Genomic DNA, 19,053 nt, shown 5'->3' with positions numbered 1-19,053 from the left:
TGTGCTGGGCCCAGGCCGGGAGCCCAGCCGCACAGGCCTCCTCTGGGGCTGGCCCTGCCGACACGCCTGCCCCCAGTCCACAGTCTCTGTGCCCTCAGTTCTCCTGCTGCCCCCAGGAGGCCCCCAGGAGGCCTGGGCGATGGCTCAACCTGCGGGTCCCCCTGCCTTGCTCCCACTCGCTCTGACTGTCCTCAGTCGTCTTCTGGGCTCAAGCCCACGCTGCTCACGGTCCAGAGGGTCCCGCCGACCATGCCAGGCCCCTCCCTCCTCCCTTCCCGGCCCCCCGCTGGGGAGCCGCCTGTGTCACCTGGACACACTCCTCCTGACCGGGTCCCCCAGCCTCCTGACGGCCCTCCCACTCGGCCGGGACGCCCTCGAGGAACCCACCCCTTCGGCCTCGCCTTCTGGACCTTTCAGCCGCCTGCAGCAGGCGGAGGCCTAGAGGCAAGGCGGTGGACAGGATGCAGTCAGAGTGCCACAGGGCGGAGGGGAAACCAGCAGGGCCCCCCTCAGAGGCAGGGGTCCCCTGGGGGCACCTGCCGTGAGCTCCACTCAACAGCCACCAGGCAGAACGAGAGCTCCTGGCTGCCCGTTTCAAGAGGGAGGATGAGGATTGCTCCAGTGAAGTCTCCAAGGCGAGGGTGTTTCCAGACAAACAGAAAAGCAAACGCTGACAAGCACCTCTGAGACGGCTCAGCTGGCCTGTGACGGCCGCGCTCAACCCTGAAGGACAACAACGCCCAGACGGTGGTCACTCCTTGGTCCCCATCTCACCAGACGCCTCGGCAGCTTGTGGCTTCGTCTGTTCCTGGCCCTCGGGCTCCTGCGGCGCCTGAGCCCCCCCGATACCCTCTCCCTCGGGTGACCGTCTCCACACCGTGGCGGCCTCAGGCTCCTTAGCGGGCACGGCCTCGAAGCCCTGCGGCTCATCCAGGACAGTCCCACACCTAGGGGACACTGGGTGGTATCTGGGGATATCTGTGGTTGTCACGACGGGGGCGCTCCTGGCATCGAGTGGGTGGCGGCAGGGGGGCTGCTCCCCACCCCACAGGGCCCGGGACACCCCCCAGAGAGTGACCCGGCCCTGATGTCCGCAGTGCCGGGGAGACCCTGCTCCAAGCTCGGACAGCCCTGGCTTGGCACTCAGACCACACCCTCCCTACCCAGGCTCCGCCCTTGGTGCCCCGGCCTGTCCCCAGGCTGAGATGCCATCCGTGTGTGAGGACGCCCACGTTCCCACCGCGGATCCACCCTGGTCCCCGGAAACTGCACGGAGCTTCAACTTGAACACGTCCAAAACCCAACTCAATAGTTCTCTCCTAAACTGTCCCCTCAGAGTCTTTCCGTCTCAGACTGGAACTCCAAAACCCTTTCAGAAATCCACGCCATCCCTCTCTCTCTCTCTCAGACCCCAGTGCAATCCACCACGTCAGCTCAGCAGTCAAGTACATCCAGAATCGGGCCCACCTGGATCTACAGCAGAGTCAGCTCAGCCCCACTGCCTGACCCCAACTTTGTCACCTCCCCACTCCCTCAGGCTCTGCTCCATGAACAGCCACAAGAATCATTCTAAACCGGCCGAAGGTCAATGGTAAAAGCCCTAGTCCTCCCCGCGGCCGCCCACGAGGCCCTGTGCCACCTGCCCCGTCCCCTCCCTGCCCTCCCCTCCTCCCTCTCTCCCCATTGCTCACTATGCTCCAGCCACACGGGCCTCCTGGCTGTCCCTCCAACACGCCAGGCCCAGCCCTGCCCTGCCCCAGGGCCTTTGCACGGGGTGTCCCTCGGCCTGGAGCGCTGCGTTGCGGCTGCCTCCGCCTCCACCCGGTCTCTGCTCTGTGGCACGTTATCCACTGCTGTGCCCCTGGCCTCCTGGCCTCTTTTCACTGTATTTGGATGATGCCTGCTTCCTCCACCAGAGCAGAGGTCTTCGCTTTTCTCTTCCTACAGTGATACCCCCGCACCTAGGGCGGGGCAGCTTTTCCTATAAAGAGCCAGACAGCACAGACTTGGTGTGTGAAGGACCTGGCATGTAGTCGGTGCTCAATAAATACTGCCGCCTGAATAAGCCGGGAGCTGGCTGTGATAACCCTGCCAGACCAGGAATGGCGTTGGGAAAGGCCGGCCTCTTAGTCATTGGCACCCGCTCCCTCTGGGGCGGGACCAGGGAACAAACCACAGGCTTGAACCACAGGCGATGAGCAAGGTGTTAGTCAGGGTTGCTCACCTTCCCCGGGGCTGAAGGGCTGGGTCCAGTCGTAGCCGCGGGGCTTCAAAACAGCAGTGACTTTGTACAAGTGGCAGAAGCCGGTCTTGCACTCGTTGGCGCGGATGAAGCAGAGTTCGTCCTCTCCCTCTGGTTGGGGGAAGGGATAGAAGATGTCGTGAACCTGTCCGGGCAGAGAGAGAGAGAGGACGTGTCAGAAGCGGGGGCTGGGGGGGGCGGGCGGGCAGCACACATCCCTTTGAGAAAGGGGAGGCTCCGACAGCCTGGCTAGAGGTCAGACACCGCCGACTCTCCCTCCTGAGCTGGCTTCTCCACATCGCCAGCCCCTGCCCAGCTGGGGACCTGGGGGCGGGGACGCGGGGCACACCCCCCCGCCCTTACGTTGATCCACACGTCGGTGACCTCCTCGTACACCACGTGCGGCTGGACGTTCCTGGGCATGGCTCTGGCGAAGGCTGCCCGCTGCTCCTCGCTCTCGGTGGTGGGGATGAACAGGGCCGGGGGCAGGAGGACGAGCTGGAGCCGCTGCTGCGGCCGGTCCAGGAACATGGCCCAGGCACTGGGGGGCAAGACAAGAGAGGGCCGGCACCTCAGGGGCCAGCGGAGGCCAGCCAGGGCCCGACGGCCCCCTGTCCACACTTGTGTTTGATCAGAACGGCGCCTCCTTTGCCGACCTCACTGACACCTGAGCAGGTGACCCTGCAGCACGCAAAGGGTCCCTGGCCGGCACGCCCGCTCAGGGGGCGACGGGGGTGCTGACAGAACTGCGCAATCCAGCTAGTTCTGAAAACACCTCACATCATTTGTAAACCTGGCCAATTTCTGCCAAGTCCTCGGCCTTTATTTATCCTTTGTTTCATATTTTACTCTAAGTGGACAGTTTAACTTTTTCCCCCCCCCCAGTCGTGCTGGGCGGCATGTGGGACCTTAGTTCCCCGACCAGGGATCGAACCCGCACCCCCTGCAGTGGAAGCACAGAGACCTCACCACTGCACCACCAGGGAAGTCCCCAAAATACTCTTCTTTGGATCTCCCCCTGCATCACTGAAAAACGGACAAGCCATTCTTGGCTTGTGGGCTGTACGGTAACGGGCAGCGGGCTGGATTTGGCCCCCGGGTGGTGGTTTGGGGCCCTGGTTTAGAGGTGTCTGCCCCAACGTGGGCAGAAGGGTTAGAAAATGACTGCGAAGGGACACCTTCTACCCTGCGAGGGAGACACTCACTATTTGCCGTCGCGCGTCCAGCCGGCCCTGGCGATGTACTCCACCTTCGGGAAGAGCGTGCTGAAGGGCTGCACCAGCTCCTTCTCCTGTGTCGACACAATCTAAAGGCAAAGCAGACCCGGGTCACAGTCCGGCCTGGCCATGTGCTGCCCAGGAGGAGACAGCCACTGTTGGGGGCACTGTGTTCCCCCCACGGCTCCACATGTTGGAGCCCTAACTCCTGGTACCTCAGAAGGGGGCCTTATTTGGAAACGGGGTGGTCGCAGGTGTAACTAGTTCAGATGAGGTCGTACTGGGGTGGGGGTGGGGCCCAACCTAACAGGACGGGTGTCCTTATAGAAAGGGACAGAAGCACCACACAGGCAGAGAACGTCTTGCGACGAGACACAGGGAGCAGGCAGCTCTCTCCAAGCCAAGGGGGGCGGCCTGGAACAGACCTTCCCGCAAGGCCTCAGAAGGAGCCAGCCCTGTCGACACCTTGACTTTGGACCTTTAGCCTCCAGAACCTGGAGATGAAGAACTTCAGTGGCTTAAACCTCCCAGTGGTACTTTGCTACGACAGCCTGTTGCCTGGAAACCAAGGGCTCTGGCCTGGGGTGTCACTGAAGAGCCGGGTGGCCCTGGGTAAGACAGAGCCTCTGGCCGCTGCAGCTTCCTGGAGGTGACACGGGGCTGGCGGCGCGTCTCCCCGGGAGGGGCGAGAGGAGAGAGGCGGGCAGGGGCTCAGCACGGCCCACACCCAGGCTCGCCACCAACCCCCGCCTGCCCCAGCTGCCTGTTCAGTGGGCAAAACCCACGGCCGCCTCAGGACCCTGCCCATCCCACGGGGCCAGGAACCATTTACAACATCTGGGGGCTCGGCAAAGCCACTTAGGACAGATCCCTGTAGAATCTGCCGGAATGTTCTGGTCAAGAGTGCAGAAGGGGTTTGGTTAGGGTCTAATCATGCCCAAACCAAAAACCATCCCCCTCAATCATGAAAACAGGTGTATTTAATCTCACGCTTTTTTTATGAAACATTACATGAGAAGCCATTTCGGCAAACATACGCAGGGGCTTCCCGGCTCGTCTGCCTGCTCCAACCTCTGCCGCGAGGGGCGTCGCCCTCTGACATCCCCACGTGGGGCTGGGCATCCCTACCACCCTTCTCCCCCTAGCCTCCTCTGCCCTCCTGGCTGTGGGGCCCTGAGGAACGACTCCCTGGGTGATGAGGACCCTTGTCCGTGACGATGACCAGCTGACAGAGGGAAGGATAAAGAACACTGATGGGGCCGGTGAAGTGATATGTGAGGAGCTGCCCAGAGGCTGGGGTGGGGCACCCCTGGCCTGAGGTCGGGGTGCCCCAGGCAACTGCTCCCCACCCCTCTGAGCTCCCTGTTCTGGAAGCTCTGCGAGCCACCGCCCTCCGGCGCAGCCCAACCCCTGCGGGGCCTCTGCTCAAAGCTCACGCTCGCCTCGGGGCCACCTGGAGGCAGGTGGGGCCGGGCTCACCACTCCCCGTCTCGGAGTCCAGGTTCAGAGTGACGGGCAGCAGGGCCCAGCCCGGAAGCCAGGGCTCCGGGCAGAGCCTCTTCGGGTTCAGTTGGCCAAGAGAAGCACCTGCCATGCAATGGGGGCGAGCGGCCTCCGGACCCGTCTCCCAGCGCACACCCCGGCCCGCCTCTCCTCATCCAGAAGCTTCTCCCGGGCACCCAGGCCCCTCTTACCTTGCCCTGACTGTCGGTCTGAAACTCGGCCAGTTTCAAGGCAATCTTGGGATTCTTGCTGCCTGCAGAAACAAAAGCAAGGTGGATCTGGCAGGTGTCGCCAAGAGGGCTGAGAGCAGGTGTTGGGGGCGGCGGCTGGGGGGGTGACCCTCACAGGCAGTGACACAGCCGGCGTGGGGGGAGGGGAGGAAGGCGCCAGGTGGCCAAAGGTCTCTCTGTAGGTGCGTCACCCTCTCTGGCCCAGGCACAAAGTCCCCCAGGTAGGACTGTCTGACTTTGGGCCTGGACCTCAGTCCCGACAGTGACGTGGCAACAACTTTGCTGTTTAAGAACATAGGTCAGGCCTGGGCTGGTGGGAGGGCCGTGAGGGGGACACAAACACGAGGAAGATGCCTCCCTGCCACTGGAGAGCTTGAATGCTGGCTGCAAAGACAGCACACGCCCGTAACAAAAGCACCAATGATGCAGAAAGGTGGCCCATATCCCAGCAACACAGCCGGTCTTCAGCTGTCGGGAGGCAGGTGGCCTATAGGCTGGGGTGACCGAGACATGCCCTCCAGGGTGGGATTTGGTTCAGGCCCCTGTTATTCCTACGACGGATCTCAACTCTGGCCCCCGTGGCTCAGCAGGTAATGTCTCGGTGCCTCTGTTTCCTCGTCCCTACAACAGGGGAAGGGAAGGACCGGCTTCCCCATTCACACCAGGGACTGCAAGTTTCCCTAGGAAGGCTCTGCCTAGCACGGCCCACAGTTAGCAAGAAGGAGTCTGTCGTAGGCTTCCACGGAGGTCCCGAAGATGCTGAACCTGGCCTGCACACGTATTTTGTGTGGCTAAGTCTTTTTTTTTTTTTTTTTAATTGGCCGCGCCACGTGTGGCATGCGGGATCTTAGTTTCCCGACCAGAGATCGAACCCGTGCCCCCTGCGGTGGAAGCGTGGAGTCTTAACCACTGGACCGCCAGGCAAGTCCCGCTAAGTACTTTTAAATGATTCGAGCCACGTTTAAGAATTGGTAGATTTCTGGGACTTCCCTGTATTTCTGGGCCAACCCTGTATTCTCACAAGGCAGTGAGTGTCTGATGCGCTCCCGGAGGGGGCCCACACCTCCCACTGCCTCCCCAGGGCTCCTACTGTCTCCTGGGCCCCGAGGCAGGACACCAGTCACCACTGACGGTGGCGCTGGCCTGGCTGCTGTTCCCGCGTGCAGCCTGCTTCTCCGGGTCCGTCCCTGTCTGGGCCCTGTGGGCCCATCCTGGGTGGTGCCTCACCGTGTTCTGTGAGGCTTCAGACCACTGCTGAGCCGCCCTCATGTGTCCTGGGCCCTCACCTGTCCTGGGGTACCGGTAGGAGTCCGTCTTCCTCTCCTCTAGCGCGGGAGAGGGCACGTGAATGATCTCCACCTCGGACTCGTCCACTTCCTCGTACAGGATCCGCAGCGTCTTGCAGCCTTCTGAACCTGGGAGGGGGCAGGGCAGCTGCTGAGGGTGCCGGGCGCGTCGCGTCTGAGCTGCCCCATCTGTGGGACGTGGTCACGGCCGCCCGAGCAGACTAGCACTTGGGGCAGGGCTCAAGAAGGGGTACAGTGAAAGTTGTCATGAGAAGTAAGCGAATCACCGGGAGCTGACAGCCTAGCAAGGGGCGTGGGGACTGGCAATGCCAACATCAAGGGCACGGAGCCCACGGCTGTTCCTTTTTCGCCTGCCGAGAAGGGTCCCCATCTGCTTCCTGTACCCTCACCTGACTCCCTAGGAAGGACCAATGACACCCGTCGACCTCGGCCAAGCCCACCCTGCCTTCAGGTCTCCACACCTGCTCTATGGGGTGCTGGCGGCCACAGGGCTGAGGCAGCGGAAGTGCTGCAGCTCAGACTCAGCGCTATGGGCTTCTATTTCTATGTCTGTCTACTGGGCATGGGTCATTCCGGGGCCCTGAGTTTTCTGGCCAGGAAAGACCCTCTTGGGTTGCCATGGTCGTGTAGCTCCACGGGCGCATGCCATGAGTGGCGCTACAGCAAGCGGAGTGAACGTCCCTTGGCCTCAGCATTCAGGGGCTCTATCTGAGGGGTTCTGAGCTGTTAAGAATAGCAGAGTGAGTATCTTGTCACTGAGACCAGTGGATGGCAACCAGGGGCCATGTGGCAATGTCTGGGGACATGTGTGGCCGTCACGACTCAGGTGACACACTGAGTCACCACGGCCCCCCACAGAGAATGACCCAGCCTCCGTGTCCACAGGGCCGAGGGGGAGAGACCTCACTTTACAGGCCGGAAGTCGAAGGGTGGATGGTCACCTGCTTCAGGCGTGCAGAGTCACAAGCTGAGTGACCTGACCCAGGACCCTGACTCCTGACCTGGAGCCCTTTTCCCCAGAGACACAGACCACAGGCACACACAGCGCTGCGGTGGTGAAAGACCCCGGCCCGGACGAAGGGGGAGCGCGTGCGGCGTCCTCCCCAGAAACGTGCCGATCCCGGCCCCGTCTCGGCAGTACCAACAGCCCTTAGGCGCCTGACGCTGGCAAGTCACCCTTTTCCTGGGTGCCGGCTAGAATGTTCGGCGCTGGTTTCTCTCCGTTGCACAGTTTTCATGCCTAGCTTCTATTCATGGTAGGACCACGAAGTTTTCTTTTCAAATCGATTTTGACATAAAGGCAGGGGTGACTAACAGATGAGGTGGCACTCGGCTGCGGCGGTGGATGGCCAGTGCCTGGTCCCCGGGATCCTGGCTTGTGTGGCCACCCGCCCACTGACGCACACAGAGGCGCTAAAGCCAGGGAGGACTCTATGCGCAGCGGAGGCCTGGCCCACTCCTGCTTGTGCAGCAGAGGGTGTGATGGTACTCACGCACCCCAAGAAACGACTCTCCCCGCGCTCAGGAAACAGACTTTGGTCCACTGAACAGGGGAGATAAGACACCCTCGCCTCATGCACAGCACAGAAAAACAGATACAAAGGGGCCTGCTGATCTGGCTTCTTTCTAACTTGTTGGCAAAATCCGTCAAGATTTAAGATGCATGTAGCTTCAATTCATCTCTCTTACAGCTGGGAATTTTCTCTAAGGCAGCATTTTTGATAGTTGGCGCTGCGGACATTAGGGCCGGGTCATTCTCTGCGGGGGGGGCCACCCTGGGGTGGGGTGTGGAGCAGCACCCCTGGCCCCCACCCCCTCGATGCCGGGAGCACCCCCAGTCGTGACAACCACAGATGTCCCCAGACACTGCCCAGTGTCCCCTGGGCGCGGGGGGGTGGGGCAGAACCACCCCTGGCTGAGGACCATTAACATACTCCCAGGAGGTCACGAGGATAAATGTACGAAGATTTTGCTGCAGTATTGTTTACAACACCAAAGCAAAACCAAAACCGGAAACTGGCAACAACCAAAGTGCCCATCAGTGTGGGCTTCTTAAATAAACTGTGGTACATCCATGCCCCCAGGACATCCACAGTTAAAGGATTCTCTGGGTGCTGACTGCAATGGACTGAATGTCTGTGTCTCCACAGAGTTCAAATGTTAGACCCCACCCCCCAGTGTGATGTACTGGGAGGTGATTAGGTCACGAGGGTGGAGCCCTCATGAAGGGGATCAGTGCCCTTATAAAAAGAAACCCCAGAGAGCTCCCTGCCCCTTTACCATGTGAGGACAGGGTGATACGACAGCATCCATGAACAAGGAAGAGGCCCTCACCAGACACCGAATCTGCCTTGGACTTGGACTCCCAGCCCTAGCAACAGTGAGAAATAAATGTCTGCTGTTTATAAGCCGCCCTGGCTGTGGTATTCTGTCACAGCAGCCTCAAAGGACTGAGACACAGATGTTGATGGGAAGGTTGCTGAGGTTTATCTTAAATGAAAAGAGCAAAGAGCAGACTAGCATGTACACCGTGCTTCTGCTAACAGAAGAAGTGTCTGCAGAAGTGTTTCTAAAAACAGAAAGGCGCTTACCCTCCCAGGAGGCTGTGGGACACCACCAGTAGCCAGTGAAGCGGTCAAATTCTTCCTGGATGACGAAGGTGGCTACACCCGCGGATCTGGGGTCGTCAAGGACACTGGACAAGCCTGGAGGGGGAGGGGGCCGGGCGAGAGGCGAGGAGTCTGGTTTAGAGCAGGGCTTCTCCGCTGGCACGGCTGACATCGGGGCCGGACCGTTCTCTGTGGGGGCGTCCTGGGCGCTGTGGGGTGTGCAGCAGCCTCCCTGGCCGCACCCACTAGGTGCCAGGAGCACCCTCACCTCGCTGGGACAGCTGAAAATGTCTCGGCACATGCCAGTACCCCAGTCGCCCCTGGCTGAGAAGCTCAGTGAGGTTTAGTGAGAGGGCACCAGGGCCTTGGGGCAGGACAGGAGGCAGGGATCGGGGTCGGAGGCCGCAACCCATGCAGTCCCGCAGATACATCTGCACAGGGGTGATGATGTCACTGTCGGCAAGCAGCGGCCTGAGGGGCAGGCCAGCTCTGGTGAGTTCTGGGCTGGAAGCATGGTGCGGGGACAGGACAGCGGAGGCAGGAGGGGCTGAGGGGAGCAGAGGTGCACCAATGTCCGGCACGGAGGCCAGGCCCCAGTGGCCGGGGCGATTCACGTGGAGGAAGACCCTGAGCCAGGCAGCTGGACTCTCTGTGGGGCCAGAGGGGAAGCCATGGGAGGGAGGCCGTGAGATCACGGTCTGGGAAGGCGCCTGGTGGTCCGGCAGGGAGCACAGTGACGGGGGCGGGAGTCTTTCTAGAAGCTGGACTGGTGGCTGTGAGGACAGACCACACCAGGGGTGCGGTTCCCGTCCGCCCCGCCCTCCTCCCGGCGCCCTCCGCCCGGCCTCACCCTTGTGGCAGAAGGTCAGCCGCTGCTCCTCGCCCGTCTCGATGTTGGCCACCCACAGGTCGCTGTTGTTGATGAAGGAGAAGAAGGCGGGGTCGGCGGGGCAGATCTTGGGGTCCATCCGGGGCCCGGAACACTGGGTCTTGATTTCCAGGGGCTTCATGGGGGACACCTGGGCACACACAGAGACCCAGCTCAGGGGGTCAGGAGGCCGCCACCTGCCCCGTCCCCCCCACCAGTGAGCGGGGCTCACCATGAAGCCGTTCTTGCCGCCGTCCCGGCAGTGAAAGAGACTGTTGCTGGCCTGGAAGAGGAAGAGTCCGCTCTCGCTGTGGAAGTCGTAGGAGGTGATGCCGAAAACGCCCAGGCGCTTCCGCTCCCGCAGGAGTTCCTCTTCCCGGGAGTAGACCCCATGGTGGGGCGTGGCCTGGGGACACATTGGGCGGGGCCGGGGGGGCGGGGCGGAACACCGGCATCAGCAGCTGGAGGCCCCAGCACCCTGACCACAGAGCGGCACAGACTGGCAGGGCTGCGGGGCTCACCTGTAGTTCCAACCTCCTCACCCCCCACCAAATCACTCTCAGACAGACGAGGGCCTCCTCCGCCCCCAGGGCCACCCTACACCCTACAGACCCCCGCCCTCCCTCCCTGGTCACAGCCCCTTCCTGCGAGAGCATTCGAGCTGAAGCCACCCACCACCAGCCGTTCCTGCTCTTGGCATGGGTAGGGGTGGGGCAGATTCCACGCCTGACCACCCTAACGCCTGACCTTGGGCAGGGCGGGCAGGTAAACTATGGTGGACACCATGCAGCTGCCCCAAGAAGAATTCTGAAGATGATGTGGAAATTCAGAGGAACGTTAAAGGGAAGAAATACATTTTTATTTTTATTTTTTTAATTTATTAATTTTTTTTTTTTTTTTGGCTGCGCTGCGTGGCATGCATGATCTTAGTTCTCTGACCAGGGATCGAACCTGCGCCCCCTGCAGTAGAAGCGCGGAGTCCTAACCACTGGACCGCCAGGGAATTCCCAGAAATGCATTTTTAAAGAGCAGAATCCAAAGCAAAATGAGCCCCACGCTGCGAGGAAAGCCATGTAAACAGGAGTTGGTCAGCTTGGGACAGGGGACAGGCAAAAGAGAGAGGGGCTGCACGGGTTCCCTCCCCTGCGTACTGTCATATTTTATTTTTGATCAAAAATAAATTAACATACACCAGTGCACAAAGCACTCTTGCTGCTCACCGGCCATCTCCCCCTCTGGAAGCGAGATGACTTTGGGCGACATCCATTATTAGCTAAATTTCTATAAAAGGGTCTCGGCCCAAGTCACTTGCACGCCGTTGGTGAGGCATTTAAGAGGAAGACGTGCTTCTGATGGGAGCTGTCACCGCAAGCTACACGCTGGGGCTCGGGTGTGCACCGAAGGGAGGGGGCGGGCGTGGCACAGGGGTCCAGGGCCAGGCGCTCCTCTCCGAGGGGCTACCGTTAAGCAGGGGATGGGCTGGGACCCCCCTCGGGGGGTGGGGTGGGTGCAGGGCCCAAGGAAACTGAGTGAGGCCGAAGAAGGGGCTGTCGTGCGCCCGCCTGCCTTGCCCACCGGGAGGGCCCGACTCCCACGGCTCACCTGAAAGTGATCCAGCATCTGCTTCCAGGACAGGAGCAGTAGCGCTTCCTTCCGGACCTTCCTGGGGATCTCGGAGTAGAGGAGGGAGTTCTCTCGGCTGCCGTAGGGCATCCCTTGGGAGGAAGAGAGGAAAACCAGAATGGGCGCCCTCGCCAGGGTCGGGGCGAGGGACTCGGGCGGGACCGGCCTCAGGCCCTGACTCCCCGTGGCTCCCTGGGGCTGGGCCCGGCTGGTTCCTCCTGCTTCTACAGCACCCTGACGGCACACCCCTCCCCAGAGAAGCCACGCACCCTGGGTTACACCGCCAGCAGAAGCAGCAGGCAATTCCACCTGAGATGTTAGTGCTGAATGTCTTAGCCTCAGGTACTGAAGAAATAGTGCACAATGGGACTTCCCTGGTGGTCCAGAGGGTAAGACTCCACGCTCCCAATGCAGGGGGCCCGGGTTGGATCCCTGCTTGGGGAACTAGATCCCATATGCATGCCACAACTAAGAAGTCCGCATGCCGCAACTAAAGATCCTGCGTGCCGCGACTAAGACCTGGAGCAGCCAAAATAAATAAATAAATAAATAAAAAGAAATAGCACACAAGAGGATGAAAAAAGGGGGGTTGGTCAGTGATTCCCAACTCTCCACAGGTTGGGCTCTGGTCCAGGAATTAATCAAGGATCAGAGAACGGGCAAAGCTCCAGACGCACTGGGAAACGTGTATCCAATCCAGCCTCTCCCGTTCGGTGCTGCTGACACCGGGACCGGTCATCCTCTGGGGGGCCGTCCCAGGCACTGGGGGGTGTGGAGCAGCCTCCCTGGCCCCGCCCACTGGATGCCAAGAGCCCCCCCCCCACAGTGTGACAGCCACAGATGTCCCCAGACACTGCTGAGCTTCATCCCCTGGGGCAGGAACAGCCCGACTGACTGAGAACCGCTGAGCTAATCTAACCTTATCTGTAAAATACAGTAGCTGCCTAGTGAGACCTCTGTGTGGATTAAGTGAGGTAAGAGATAAAAAGCACTCAGCACAAACAGTGGCAAATAAAACAAGGCTGTTATCTTCTAACCAGGCTTTTTTCGGCCACGCCACACCGTGTGTGGGATCCTAGTTCCCCAACCAGGGATCAAACCCGTGCCCCCTGCAGTGGAAGCGCGAAGTCCTAACCACTGGACCGCCAGGGAAGTCCCAACTGGAAGTGCCTTTGCCTCGATGGATGACGGTACTACGGCTGTTAACAAAGTTAATGGTGGGAGCAGAATGGTTCTCTTGGGAAGCTTCGGGTTCCCCACACTCTGGGCAACGAGGTGAGGGACTGGGGCAGAGCCCCCCGGCAGCAGGCGGGATGCTCTGCGGGGGCCCGGGAATGCGCTGTGGCCGACGGCGGGTCACAGAAAGCAGGCGCTCCGCTTTGACCCCGCTCAACCCCAAATTCCTCCAGGAGGAAGGCTCGGTTTGGTGCTGGCCTCTCTTCCTCGTAGGCGCTCTCACTTCTAAGAGTGGGAGAACAGGAGGGCCGCCCCCCAAGCTCGGCGCCTCCAGAGCTGGATAGAGCTTCATAAATAATACCTATTCCACCACAGTAACTCTTACGGGCAGCTTCTCAACATGGCAAGCGACTCGCGTCTTCCACTCATGACAAAGTTTCCTCGTGAAGTATAGTTAGCAAAAAGAGAGTGAAAACGCAAAGCTACAAGTGGGAAGCATTCACAATTCGACTTCTAAGGACTCTCTAAGCTGCCACAGCTGGACTCATTCCCAGCTAGAGGCACGGATGTGACGCCGCCCGTCCGAGTTGCCCACGGGGCCATCTTCCTAAATTCACAAGACAAGTTGGGACGGGAATCGTGCGGTGCATGATTCCATTTCTATTTTTTTTTTTTTTTTTGGCCACACGGCTTGTGGGATCTTAGTTCCCGGACCAGGGATGGAACCCGCGCCCCCTGCAGCGGAAGCGCGGAGGCTTAACCACTGGACCAGCAGGGAATTCCCTGTGATTCCATTTCTGTGAAACGTCCAGAACAGGCAAATCCAGAGACAGGAAGCAAGTCAGTGGTTGCTACGGGCTGGGGGAGGGGGATAGGGAGTGACTGCTAATGGGCACAGCGCTGCTTTCTGGGGTGATGGAACATTCTGGAATTTGACTGTGGTGACGGTTGCACAATGCTGTGACTGTACCCAAAGCCACCGAGCTCTCCACCTTTAAGAGAGAGAATTTTATGGGATGTGAATTACATCTCAATTTAAAAAAAAAGCAAACACCACCCAGCGTGGTGGCTGGGAGGGCGCAGGTGGCCGCTCTCGGCCGAGCGCCGTGGGCTCTGCACAGCCCGTGTCCGCAGGCTCTCTGGGAGCCGGGGCCTCCCAAACAGGAAATCAACGGTGCGGCCTCGCCAAGGACATCGGCGCCGCCTCCCCCCGCCAACGATTCATAAGCAGTGACACGAAACGGCACATTCCCTGGAGGAGCTGCCCTCGGCACCTGCGACGGTGCGCACGGCGAGGGTCTGGGACGGCTGACCACGGCCGCGGACTTCTGCTGTCACGGTCCCTCCCGTGCCTCCTCTTACCAGCTCCACTCCATCTCTGGGGACAGCACCCCACCCCAAAGCCCACCAGCATGGCAGGTGGCCCAGGGGCCTGGGCAAACACTGCGTGGCCTGGATGAGGGGCCACGTGGGGTGTGTGACCCTGGACCTGGACACAGGACACGAGCGACCCCCTAAGGGACCCCCAGTGCTGTCTGGGGCCCCGTGCCCTCCTCCACCGAATGCAGGACACCCGTCTGCAGGGGGGAGGAGCCGACCCGCTAGGAGCAGTTGAGCCCTGGAACCGTCTTCCGGGGACGTGCCCGAGCAGCAGGCGTGTTCCCTGTTCTGCTCCATCCCACGTGCACTGGGCTCCCAATGAGCCTTCCCAGAGGACGGTGACTGGCAAGCCTGGGGCCCGCCCAGGAGGCAGGTTCCCAGGGGAGCAGGGGGTGGGCTGGGCATCACCCCTAGAGGTCCTTTCTGTTCAATCCATAAATGCTTCTGGCTGCCAGCATTCCCCCAGCACCGGGCTAGTGCAGACAGGTTATAAATACACGGGGGTTCTGGGGAGACCTGCCCCAGGAACTTGGACATGGAGTGAGGTCAAGGGTACCCTGAGGGTGTTGAGTGATGCAGACTGGATCAGCTCAAGGGTGAGCAACGTCACCCCAAGAGAAGCAGGATGGCTTTGGGCTGTTCTAGGCACTTTTTGGAGACGCAGTGGGTCCACACTCCTTGTCTGGAGCCGCCCCCTACAAGAGTGGGCCCTCAGCACCTGCTATAGACGGCAGGGACCGCCCGCCCCAGGCCAAGGATGACTGGCTGAGTGGATGTCTGAGCCAAACATACTCGCTCTCCCAGAAATTCAGAGAAAGCTGGTCCGTTTCTGCTGGTGGCTGGAACCAGACGTGCAATCCCGGGAGTGTGGCAGTGGAAGGTAGGTGGGCAGTGAGGGTGGATCCATGGAGAGAAACATACGAGGGCAGATGCCTGGACTCCACATGGTTGGGCTTCTCAGTGCTGCTCATGAGGCTGGGGGGCTCCCTGACACACCCGTGTCCTTACTATGAGGGGTCCTTGGTGGCTCAAAGTAGCTCAGAGCATTTCTGTCCCTTTCGGCAGCTCTGTGGTTGGCTTAACAACGGCTACGCTCATGTCCTAATCCCTGGAAACTGTATGTTACCTTCCTGGCAAAAGGGCCTTTGCAGATGGGATTACGTTAAAGACCTCTAGCTGGGGAGATTAGTCTGGATTATCTCGGTGGGATCTAAATGTAATCTCGTGCCTTATCAGACGGAGACAGAGAGATTACAGACACACAGGAGAGGAGGAGGCGATGAGACCATGGACGCAAAGACTGCAGTGACGCGGCCACAAGCCAAGGAATGCCGGTGGCCACCAGAAGCCTCAAGAGGCAAAGAACGGATTCTCCCCTAGAGCCTCCGGAAGAAGACTGGCTCTGCGGACACCTTGACTGGCCCAGAGAAACTGATTTCGGACTTCTGGCTTCCGGAACTGAGAGAGAATACGTTTCTGTTGTTTTAAACCACTGAGTCGGTGGGCATTTGTTTCAGTAGCAGCCCCAGGAAACGCATATAAGTACCGTGACCAGGACGGCACCTTGAACTTGAGAGAGCGAGAGGCCCAAGAGAGACTGTGTTGGGAGAAAGGGACTGGGGGCCACAGAACCACAGGAAAAAAGAAGAGAGAGGCAGCAGCTCACCACTGGCCCAGAGCCTTGGCCACTTTCGGTCCTAACAGCCAACTCTCCCTTGGGTAAATGAAACTTGAAGCATGCCCTAATCTCTCCTAGGCTAGAGTTGGCAAGCATTTTTCTGCAAGGGGCCAGAGACACTAAGTATTTTTGGCTTTGCGGACCACGTGACCTCTGTTGCAATTATGCTCGAAAGCAGCCATAGACGGTCTGTAAACCAGTGGGCATGGCTGTGCACCGGCAAAACTAGATGGCTAAAAACAGACAGCCGTCGCTTGCTGACCCTTCTAGACCATTCCCCTCTCTGCCTCTGCTTGCCAAACCGCCATCTGGTTTCCACATGGGCCTCTAGGAGGAGAGACGGCATGGACTGTGGGAAAGGGAGAGCCATCTGGCGTCCATCTCAGTCACTCTCACGGTCCTTGGCGTGGGGTCAGCCTCAGGCACGGGATGACCTTCACTCATTCGTTCACTCCATCACTCGCTTCCAGTACTGACTGAGGGCTGACTGGGGGCAGGCTGAGGATACACAGAGAAAGCGCTGGCCTCAAACGTACAGTGCTGAGGTTAAAAACCTGCCCTGGATCAACAATAACGTGTCAGGCTACTTACAGAGGGACATGCTTGGCACTGTTCCTTCCTGCCTTGGAAGACTTTTAGGCGAAATTCATTTGCTCAACAGATATTTGCTGTCCCCCTACCAGGAGCCAGGCCCTGGCCCAGCTGCTGAGGCCACAGGTGTACACGAGGCCTCATCCGTGCCCCAAAGGCCGGCAGGGAACACAAACACATAAATAATTGCCAATGACGTAGAAAGTGCTGCTCGCAAGGCACATACCAGGAGGCAGACGTGATTAGCCATTAACGTGCTTAGCCGCCAGGGATCTCGGGCAGGGAGAGCAAACCCCAACTGTCAGCCCACGACGCACACGGTTATGCCACCGTGGCACCTTTCCTTGAGCCTCAGGTTCCTTCTTAACGCGTTGCTAGCCGGCAAGCATCTACCAGAGTTACTTTCAACTCCCACTGGGGGGAAGTCAAATTGTTCACTAGCCAGGCCCAGCCCAGCCCAGGTGGTGGGGAAGTGACTCAGGGGGCGGGCCCCGCTGACGAGGGCTGGAAACAATCTCAGGGCCTCAGACCCACAGGCCAGGCCCGAACCATGGTGCTGCTGTAACACAGATGGGGCAGGCCTGCCCTCTGCTCTGGTCACATGCACATCTGAGCCCCGTGGGGGACGCCCGCCCCAGACTTTCACTGTAAATAGATGTCATCCACGGGTGGCATCACAACACGGGCAGCACTGCGTCATTCATGGGACAGTTTGCCCAGGGCCAGGCCCTCTATTGGGACCGTCTAACAAATTGGAGCGGCCAACATCTGGAGACTAGAGGACTTAGTAACAGTTGTCCCAAAAATGCTGCCCGGATCGAGGGCAGCCTGGGGGGTCCGAGGGGAGCCCGGGGGCTTACCCAGGTAGTAGAGGCGGTGGGAGTGGGGGCCCGACTCGTCCGTCTTCTGCACAAACTGGAAGTCGTGTGGAGCTTTGTTGACGATGAGGCCCGAGTTCTTGCGGCTGCCGTGGATGATGCCCCGGAGCCCGTCCCACGAGTGCTTCTGCACCTGGAAGCGGGAGGCTGGGTCCTCCATCTCCACGGCGTCGCCCCGGTCGGATGTCGGCGCCCCGGTCGCCATCCTCTCCGCCCCCTCGGAATTCAGCGAGAAGCTACGAGGAGGGAGGGACAGGCGGGAAGACAATGAGAAGGGGGCGGTGGTACCCAGGTTCCACTTACAAGCTGCCTCCCATCAGACTCTCCGACTCCCCTGGCAGGGCCCCAGCCCCGTGCAACCTTCCCCGCCCCCTTAAGTATTTCTCAAATCGTTCATCTTCTCTCCATCCACGAATCCCGAGATCCAGGCCACCATCACCTCTCAGATGAATGACTGCAACCGTCTCTCAGCTTGACTGCACATGCACTGCAAATCTGATCCCCTAACTTAAAACCCTTCCTTGGTTTTCCACACCCTCCAGGGTTAAAAACCAGCGCTCACCACGGCCTTCGATGGTTTCTGCCCTCTGACCTCTGCCAGGCCCTCACACCTCACCACGCTTCATCACTAGGCCTCGGGCAAACTGGCCTTCTCTCAGCTCCCCAAACAGGCCAGACTGCTTCCTGCCCCAGGGCCTTTGCATGTGCTATCCTTTCTGCCTGGAACACTTTTTTCCCTCTTTCTACTGGACTAACTTCTAATCAGATCTCAGCTTAAGTATCTGTCGGGTCCTCAGATGAACATCTGTACCGAAACCTGTCTCTCCGTTCACCTTTCACCTGCCACTTGGTTGCCCTGCCCTCTGAGCATTCGTCACAGTGGCTGTTCACGGGTCCCCTTCCTGTCTCCCCCGCGTCTGTCCCGTTCACAGCAGCATCCCAGCACCTCACACGGCCCCGGCACACAGGAGGCATTCCTCGGAGAGCCACAGAATCATGGTCTCCCCTACAGCCCGCTGGGAGACACGCTCGCTCCTGCACCAAGAACTGAGCGTAAGCAATGGGTCTGCAAACCTCCTCACTGGTGCCGTCAGCTTGCTGGCCAGCGGGGGAACCTCTCGTGCCTCACCAGAGGTGCTCAGAGGCCCAGGCAGATATTCGCTGGACATCGGGGGAGCTCCACATGAGAGGATGGATGTGCAACCCTCCCCCAGAGGCCATCCCACTCTCCTCCCCCTCCAGGGGCAGCGGCTGCTGTGCAACGGCTCCCCCCTACCCCCACCCCCACCCCCGCTGCTCAGCACACTTCTTGACTGAACAGGACTGGCCAGACAAATATTTGTTTTAGGGAAATCTAAACATGGCCACGGTGACCCGGTTCTGGAAGAGCCAGGGTCGTCTAGCGAGGCCAGCCAATGTGAGCGGGCCAGGCTCGATTTCCTGCGAGGGCACCGAATGGCTGAAGGCCTCGCCAGACGCTGGGATTCCTTATCCTCTGGGATTAGCGGTTTTGCGGGCACAAGTCGGTGTTCCCTTGTAGGAGGGGACGGCTTTAGAGAAGTCATGGACAGAGCTGGTGCTCCCCCTTCCAGTGGGAGCCTTAAGACTCCCAGAAGGCTTTGCCCCTTGCCAATACGAGACCCTGCAGTGACCACCACAGGACAAAGGACCCCTGCCCGCTCTGAGCGGCAAGGGGAGAAAGAGACACAAGGCGGTTCCCCTGGCTCCTGAGCACCCACTGTAGGCTGATT

The 19,053-nt window shown here is 59.9% G+C and overlaps 1 protein-coding gene across 3 annotated transcripts in view; it reads right to left on the bottom strand.

Moving 5' to 3' along the window:
- Window positions 1-19,053, bottom strand: part of DPP9 (dipeptidyl peptidase 9) — a 39,886-nt gene that overhangs the window by 15,428 nt on the left and 5,405 nt on the right. For all 3 annotated transcript variants that reach the window (XM_057540606.1, XM_057540607.1, XM_057540608.1), the window contains 10 exons: window positions 17,285-17,538; window positions 11,579-11,691; window positions 10,209-10,382; window positions 9,959-10,127; window positions 9,091-9,204; window positions 6,479-6,607; window positions 5,154-5,215; window positions 3,448-3,548; window positions 2,606-2,783; window positions 2,225-2,387 (listed from right to left, as the gene is read on the bottom strand). In XM_057540606.1, the coding sequence (XP_057396589.1) occupies window positions 2,225-2,387; window positions 2,606-2,783; window positions 3,448-3,548; window positions 5,154-5,215; window positions 6,479-6,607; window positions 9,091-9,204; window positions 9,959-10,127; window positions 10,209-10,382; window positions 11,579-11,691; window positions 17,285-17,538 (1,457 nt within the window). The remainder of the gene's footprint in view (window positions 1-2,224; window positions 2,388-2,605; window positions 2,784-3,447; window positions 3,549-5,153; window positions 5,216-6,478; window positions 6,608-9,090; window positions 9,205-9,958; window positions 10,128-10,208; window positions 10,383-11,578; window positions 11,692-17,284; window positions 17,539-19,053) is intronic.

Source organism: Balaenoptera acutorostrata, chromosome 2 (genome assembly GCF_949987535.1).
Source record: "Balaenoptera acutorostrata chromosome 2, mBalAcu1.1, whole genome shotgun sequence".
NCBI lineage: Eukaryota > Metazoa > Chordata > Mammalia > Artiodactyla > Balaenopteridae > Balaenoptera > Balaenoptera acutorostrata.
Note: the sequence above shows the minus strand (reverse complement) of the source record. Positions and strands in the feature narration are given on the sequence as shown.